The following is an 8,084-nucleotide window of genomic DNA, read 5'->3' as shown; positions in this document are numbered from 1 at the left end:
ACAGAGAAGTGCGCATTCATGTTTCCTCTTAAGTCACTGCCGATAACCCGACACAAACAGAGCGCGTCGGTCTGGGGGCCCATTGCCTGGTAACGACGACAACAACATACCACAGTTTGCCACAGTTTCAGTTTTGGTGAAGTCATTCCCATTCCCACCTCCACCAACACCACACCTCCTCCTCATCCCCTTTTCTTCTGTTCTTTTTGTTTTTTTCCCGTGCTAAAAGTTGCTCACGGGGGCCGCGCGGTGCAACCGTGTCGGCTCACATGCGCTATCCGTGGCGAAACACGCAGTTAACAGACTACCGAGGGGAAGAGCCGTCCGGCGCGGTTATATACGCACCTAAAAATAACCGACCAATCACGGCGCAGCGCAAGGCAGACGAACAAACCAATCAGAGGCGAGAAACGGCGCGATGAAGTCAGAGGCGGCGCGTTATTGGTCTTTCGCCGCATTATTCCAAGTCCCGCCCCCACGTCGACGCTGATTGGCCCGCGCGTCGCAGGCGTAATCCGGCCGTGCGCGAGGGGGGCGGGCACCTCGGTTTGAATAGGGAAGTTTTGCAGAGCGCAGTCGCCTCGCACGTCCAGTCTCCAGTGCGGTGTTTGCGAATAGCACCGGAGCGCGAGCGGAGAGCAGCGGAAGAGGGACGAACACGGACCCAAACGCACACGGACGCACGGACGGACACGGAGGAACCCGACAAAAAAAGCACACGGCACACACACGGAAGAGATACGCCACGCGCGCACGGGGGGGATACGACGCCGCCGACGTCTCTCACAACCCCGGCTTCACTTCCACTTCCACGCGCCTCCCGACTGGCTCTTTTTTTTTTTGTACTTTTTTTTTATTTTTTTTAACGCCACTTCTTCTTCTTCTTCTTCTTCTTAAGCCTTTTTTGTTGTTTTTTTTGCTTCTAGCTTTTTTTTCCTCGCGGGGGAAAAAATGGATGTTCTACCCATGTGCAGCATCTTTCAGGAACTTCAAATAGTTCACGACACGGGCTATTTTTCCGCCTTACCGTCCCTGGAGGAGTACTGGCAGCAGGTGAATATGAGACCACGCGATGTGTTGTGTTTTTACGCGCGATGCAAAGTGTTGTGGGACGCGGAAGGAAGGAAGCTGCTGCGTAGAAGTAGTAGTAGAAGTAGGAGTAGCAGTAGTATTAGTTGTAGTAGTATCTCCTCGTCCTGGCGCTTTACGAGAAACAAGTTGATAGCGGCGATCGGGAGTGCAAGGTGTTGGACGCAGCCCATCACGCAGCATGCACTTTCCTACCCTCCAGACGTGCGGTTGTTTTTGCGTGTTTTGTGCGCGTGTTTGGGGCTGTGAAGTTTTTTGGCAGGGCTCAAGTGGATCAGTGTGTCACTCTTGACAGCTGGAGACGAGCGCTGCGCCAACACACAGTCACTTTCGACGCAAAAAAAAAAACCCACACAGACTGCGCGTCCACAGCTCCTCTGCGTGTGCGTGCGCCACTGCTGCACACGCACACGAGCAGGGCTGATGCTGCTGATGCTGCTTGTGCATGTGCATGTGCTTTCTTTTTCTTTTTTGGTGCCCACATGGTTTGTCAAAGAGCGCACGGTTTCATTCCCCTGGCACAGCGGTGAGGGTCGTTGCGTTGACGTGCAGCAGCAGCAGGAGGAGGAGGAGGAGGAGGAGGAGTGTGGTGTTGGTGGGCGGTGCTGGGTGGTGGGGGGGTGCTCAGATCGGAGCCAGTACTACACGCTCAGCTCCTGCAAACAAATCACGCGTGGTGCTGCGTGAAAGTCAAGACTTGAGAGGCCAAAATACACGCACGCCGCACGTCTTGGCACTCACACCGCAGACGTGTTTTCACTCGCAGTCTCCACCAGATGCATTCCTCAACTTGTAAATCTATCCCCCCGGTCAGACTTTTGCGATCAAACCGTGCAGCGAAAACATTGATACGCCGCGACAAGACGAGATAATCATTGCGATCGGACGGAGCGATAGTCAAATCGTGTGAAAAATGGCTCCAGGCATTCCGATATCCAGTGTTTTTTATTACCGCTGGCGCCGGGCCCGTTTTTCTGATCCTCATCTCTATTCATAAGCTGGCGACGTCGCGCTTTGCATAATTGTGATATTTCTGACGAGCTTTTTTAGACAGAACTCGGGATGTGAATCTCGAGGGGGCCCCCCGCGTGCACACGACAACAACACGAGAGGGGGGGGGGGGGGGGCTATCGAGTGTCCGAGCCGCATGAGTAGATGCTAGTGCAGCTGGAAAACATTGCCTGCAGAAAGAAAGAAAGAAAGAAAGAAAGAAGCGAGCGCCCGGAGCCAAAATATTTACCCCACATCTGCCTCCAATGTGTCGAGTATTTTCCACAACTTTTAACAGCTGCGGCGAAAAGCATCTTTACGGCCTCTGATGCCTGAGACGGTGGGAGACGGAGAGTGACAGTGTCTGAGGATGGATGTGAGGAAGGTACGCAGGAGGAAAAGCAGCACCAGTACTTCCCTGCGTCTGAAGGGGAAGTGTGTGCGAGCGCGCTTCCTTAAAAGGACTCCGACTTCTGCGTTTGAGTCAGTGGCACAGATGACGGTGCACGTTTTGGACTCCGGGGGCCTCTCGCTCAGGTGGAGGGATGGCGGCGTCTGTTTACGGAGGGTGACATCCCGGTGGGACGTAAATCACGGGGGGGGGGGGCTCCCGCGTGACACGGTGTTGTGAAGAAGTGTGTGTTTAAGTGCTAATAGATGGAGATGGCTGCTAGGCTGGGGAAATGTGAGGATTCTTTCATGGATATGGCACAATCACCGCAGCGATTAGACGATGCGGACGGAAATAGAAATGGTGGTAGCATCGTTTTTTTTTCTTTTCACTTGGGAATTATAATTTTTTCAGCACCGTCAGCAGGAAAGATGAGATCACAAAGTGTTTAAGGATAATGTAAGCAGGATAATAATATAGGCATGATGACCAAAGTGATTAGGCTGCAAATGACTAGAGAGATTAGAGCAGTGTGGCATATTCTGCAGAAGCAGCCAAAATGCTCCAAACTTCCTGTAGTCAGCGTTTACTAAAATGAGACGACAGAGTGGTTAGGGCTGTGTGCACATGCATGATTTAAAGGGATTTCCCATAGAGCGGTCTCTCAATGAACCTCTGCTCCACTGCACACTAATAACACGCTTTCCTTGTGTTTTTCCCAGACATGTTTGGAGTTGGAACGCTACCTCCAGAGTGAACCCTACGTGTCCACGTCGGACCTGAAGTTCAACGGGCAGGAGGACCTCTGGAGCAAGTTGATTTTGGCGTGCGGGGACAAGCCCAAGGGCGAGTGCGACCCAAAGATCCCGGTGGTGACGCACGACGAGGACAATCAGGACAGCCCGCTGTTGGACAGCCACAGCGTACACTCGGACGCCAGCAGCGAGGCCTCAGACAGTTCGGAGGAGCTTTCCCCGACGCACAGCTTTAGCTCCAACCCGCTGGGCTCGGTGCTGGTCGGCTCTGGGCCTTTTAGCCCCTCTGTCATCAGCACGCCGCCGTCCTCTCCGGAGGCCCACTTGGAGGCCGGAGCCGTGTCTAATGGCTGGATGGGCGCTCACGGGGAGTTGCACTTGCCGGTAAAAATCCGGAGCGGCGGAATAACCAAGGGGTCAGATAAAAGCGGACTCATCTCTGGGGATGCGTCTCCAGACGGCAAGAGGAGGATTCACAGGTGTCAGTTCAACGGCTGTCGCAAGGTTTACACGAAGAGCTCCCACCTCAAAGCACATCAGCGCACCCACACAGGTGAGTGTGTTTCTATTAGAGACATGACATCTGCTGAACACCAGGCTCTGACCTCAGCTGACCTGCACACACAGGAAGTCTGAGCTCAGTGTGAAGCCGCCACAGTTAAAACATCTTGGTTTATATTGAGTAAAAGCTGAAAGTGCTATTAATTTAGTCTTGCACCGTAATGGCATTGTCCGTCCATTGTGTAATGTAATTAAAGGTCCACATTGCATGATGTCGTCAGCTGGAGCTGTGCAGTATTAGCTCTGCATGGCTGGATACCTAAAGTGTGACCTAATCTATGTGGAATGTGACTGACTGAGAGTGTAGGGAGGAGGGGGAGGGGCAGCACATGGGAGATAAAAGGCCTCAGTCCTCCAAAACAGATTGGGTTTCACCATGGGAAAGACTGAATGGGCGGGGAGCCAGAGGCACTGAGTTGGAAGGCTCTGAATGGTCATTTGACCGGCTCTTATTTTTGATTAGCCGCGTGAAAATGCACGTGTGGCCCTCTCATCCCCGCACCAGTCTCCGGGCACATTCCTCGCATGTTTCAGGTTGCTTGAAGACCAGTTAGTGGTCCAACAGGTTGAGGGGACGCTAGGTCTTGAGTGACTGCTGTCGACAGTGTCATCCATGTGGGCCTGAGGCTGATTGATTTGGCTATATTTAAATAACAACAGAGCAGAGCAGGGATCGGCACAGAAAGGCTCATTGTTGCTTCTTGGTGTTGCTTTAGAGCATTAAACGTGACATTAACTCTCCTGTTCCCTCTGCAGGTGAGAAACCCTACAGGTGTTCATGGGAGGGATGCGAGTGGCGTTTTGCACGGAGCGACGAGCTGACCAGACACTTCAGGAAGCACACTGGGGCAAAGCCATTTAAATGCAGTCACTGTGACAGGTGAGAAGGGAGCTTTATCTGTGAATGTCGTCCATCTTCTGATAAGCTTTTGTTTGTTCCTCTCAGTAAGATAGATGGCTTCAATCTCGGTGCATCCATCTATGTGATGCACCGAGCCTTTTGATGTGAACAGATTAAAAGCACAGGAGCGTTTAGTTTCATTTTGTTGATAAAAATAAATTAGGAGGAGCTCATTTCTCCTGAAGAAACACGTTTGCTTGTTTTATTGCTTCACCCCAAACTGCCATGAGTCTAGAGCGGTCTATTCAAACACTCCTCAAAGACTCTGCAGTGACTTTCTTTCAGCTGGAGTCTATTTCTTTAGCATTGTTGTTAACTCCTTTGTCCCTCCCCTGTGTCCCCCAGATGTTTCTCCAGGTCCGACCATCTGGCCCTTCACATGAAGAGGCACATCTAAACGAGGCCAGCACCAACCCACGTTTAAGGAGAGACTCTGACGCCGTCTCCCGACCAGTTTCTGGTTGAACTGTCCCAGAGCAGAGTGTAGGGAGTGAGTTCCAGCCAAAGCATGCCGTTTTGCACCTGAACCCAGTGCCTCCGGGACCTCTCTTTGGAGAAAGGCGCTCTGAAGGTTGTCTGTTGCAACAAGAGGACAAAATCATGGACGAGGAAGAGTTTTCTTTTTGATCAAGAAGGACTTTAAAGAAAAAAAAATCATAAAAGATAGACAAAAAGAATGAATGAATTGTATGTATGGTGCATGATGAATTGGGACATCTCCCGGACAGCCGATACACTGGTACTTTACAGTCTGAGGTAAGCATGTGTGCACTGTGAATGTCTGCGATTGGCTCACCGGCCCCTTTGGACCAGGAAGAGGGCGTGATGGAGGGGTCAGTGGCGGGTCCGGGGCTGGCGCCATGTTGCTGTGGACTGAATGGGATTCTTGGGGACGAGGAGCACTTGTGTCTCCCGCCCCGTGGCAATGTGAGGTCGGGGCAGTGAGGCGAACCTGCCTGTGTGGCACCCAAACCGGTGGAGCGGGGCTCTTATCGCCCCCCGTCTGCGGTCTCGGTCGGACCAGTTCTAGGGCAGTTCCGATGCCCTTCAGGTCTCTGTCCGTTTGACCCTGACGCCCCGGTCACTGTATGACAGGAGCTTTTTTGGTGTTTTTTGGTGCAGCTACTAAATGTGCAATGTGTTATGTAGCCTGGTTTATCATTTTTTTACAAGCTACAAATCTCCTTTGTAGTCCAATTGTATAAGCTGTGTGCTTAGAGGTATAACACAACTATACTATAACTTCCGTATCATAGACAGGTGTTGCATGGTTCTAGGGTTTGTTCATTTCCTGTTTCCACTGTAATCAGGACTGCAAATAGTTCAATTAAAGTGCAGCTAAATGCGAACGGTTAAATGTTACAATATTGTACATAAAGCCTTGATGATTTCCTCTACATTCATTTATCACTCTGGAGATACCGCCACTGCTTATCTAATCACGCATATTGTTTGCATTCATCCAATGCTACGAGGATGTGCTTTTTTAATTTTTGTACTTCTCTTTTTCGGTTTTCTATGGAATAATGCACTGTTGACCTTAATGGTGCCTTATGCAAGTGGCCGCGCCCTGCGGGGATGCCACGTTTGTTTGTATGGGTGATTTGACTTGCTCTATCAAGGCTCAATTACATGTGATTTTTATTGACTGTTTAAATGTAAAATTGCCCCAAAAAAGGACCTTTTGTTTTAGCACTAGTCTCTGTCATGTGTCACATTCAAGTCAAGTCAAGCCACAAATTGTAAATATACGACAACCTAATGTATGTTTAAAGCACTTATCCATTCATTAATTAAAGTTGTTAACTACTGTGTAGTATGTGCCAGTCTATCACTAAGTCCCCCTCCCTTCCCCTCTTCTCTACCCATCTCCCAGCATCCTCTCTGTCTCCTCCTTGTCCTTTGATGCACAGGTTGGGGACCGAAGGAAAAAGCTAAAGATTTATTGTAATTAACAGGCTACAGTTGGACAGGGCTCGCCTTGTACAGCCTCAATGTAATGAATCGCTAAAGGTTTTGTTGGCATGGGATCTGTCACAGACTGCTGACTCAGTAGGCTGAGTATTGACCCGTCTGGTGTTGCGTTGTTTTAGCCAAGCTGCAACAGTATTATGAAAACCACGGGGGTAAGTGAGTTAGCGTGTGGCAGGAGGGTGGAGGGTGGGTGGAGGCGGGGGCGATCGAGCTGGTTTACTTGGCACAAAACAAATGTCCCTATGCAGCTCATGGTTCGTCCAAAAATAACAATAGGGATTTATTTAAAAAGTCCCGGAGAAAGTGCCGCCCGCTCCTTGGAAATGCGATGTCGCAGCACTGTCTGTCGCAGGCTATAGATTTCAGATCGGGGCTTGAAAGTGCTGCGCTGGACCGAGCAGAGCTGGCTCCGGACGGGCACATCCACGGGCGCCTATGTCAGTGATTGAGCCTTGATTTAGCGTTAAAACTTTGCTCACTTCCATCTTTGCATTTTTTATTATGCCACTACCGTTCATGTTCAGAACACACACAAACAAACACACAAAAACACACACACAGCTCTTTGTTCTGACTCTTTGTATAAAAAAAAGGAAAAAAAAAACAACTTTTGTAAAATTGTTATGTTTATGCTTTATGAAATTTTTATTTGAAATTGTTTTGCAAAATTGTTATATTTCTGTATGAATGTATTTTTTATTGGAATAATAAGAAATTCTTATCTGACTGGGCTTTCTTTGCCTCATTTGTTTTGGCTTGTTTACGCTTTCCCCCCCGTTTTTAAAGACAAACGGCTCGACTATTCGCTGCTGCTTTCCCCGGGTGTTGTCGTGGCCCAAATTAGATTAGACCAGCAACTCTATGGGGCATACAGATCCACCACGTCTCCAATTTGTCACTTAAATAATTGATTGGCTGCATGGCTGCTTACCAAACATCACGCAGTATGAATCGGCAGTTTGGAGACTTGGAAGTTTCATCGCTCAATCACGAGCGCGGGCTGTTTTCGAGAGGTTTAACCCGCCTCCCTCGTCTCGTAAATACCAAAACGTCCGCGCTGGAATGAGCAAATCGCATATTTCTACTTGGGAATGGTTGCCAAACACGAGCCCCGCCGTATATTTATTGTATCGTGGAGAATAATGATGTGAAATTGCTAACGTTGCGGTTAGCGTGTGGAAGTTGTGGACGTGTTTTTGAACTACGGCCAGACAAAGCGACTGTTAACTGTGGCGAGTCGTGTTATTAGGGGCTTGGATTCAGCAGAAACTCAAGTATCTCATTACATAATGCTACAATTGTACATTTGTGAGGTTTTGAGGCTAAGAAAAGGGATTTGTAACTGACAAATCATTGCACGGTATCGCCTTGAATCATATAATAAGTCGCATGAGGTGTATATTGTTGTGTAGTGAGCTAAAAT

At 49.4% G+C, this 8,084-nt stretch overlaps 1 protein-coding gene across 1 annotated transcript; it reads left to right on the top strand.

Moving 5' to 3' along the window:
* Positions 1-925: 925 nt before the first annotated feature.
* Positions 926-7,387, top strand: klf6a (Kruppel like factor 6a). Its single transcript, XM_072450502.1, has 4 exons — positions 926-1,053; positions 3,193-3,778; positions 4,543-4,666; positions 5,033-7,387. The coding sequence occupies exons 1-4, from the start codon at positions 952-954 to the stop codon at positions 5,082-5,084; spliced, it is 864 nt and encodes a 287-aa protein (XP_072306603.1). The 5' UTR covers positions 926-951; the 3' UTR covers positions 5,085-7,387.
* The last annotated feature ends 697 nt before the right edge of the window (positions 7,388-8,084 follow it).

This window comes from Eucyclogobius newberryi, unplaced genomic scaffold, assembly GCF_026437365.1.
Source record: "Eucyclogobius newberryi isolate DKJ021-1_F unplaced genomic scaffold, fEucNew1.0.hap1 SCAF_18, whole genome shotgun sequence".
Lineage (NCBI taxonomy): Eukaryota > Metazoa > Chordata > Actinopteri > Gobiiformes > Gobiidae > Eucyclogobius > Eucyclogobius newberryi.
Note: the sequence above shows the minus strand (reverse complement) of the source record. Positions and strands in the feature narration are given on the sequence as shown.

What these genes read in the sequence shown, in the direction of transcription:
- klf6a (XM_072450502.1), top strand. Translation starts at nt 952, where the DNA reads ATGGATGTTCTACCCATGTGCAGCATCTTTCAGGAACTTCAAATAGTT. An exon ending in ACATCAGCGCACCCACACAG is followed by an intron (nt 3,779 to 4,542) that starts GTGAGTGTGTTT and finishes TTCCCTCTGCAG; the next exon opens with GTGAGAAACCCTACAGGTGT. An exon ending in AAATGCAGTCACTGTGACAG is followed by an intron (nt 4,667 to 5,032) that starts GTGAGAAGGGAG and finishes TGTGTCCCCCAG; the next exon opens with ATGTTTCTCCAGGTCCGACC.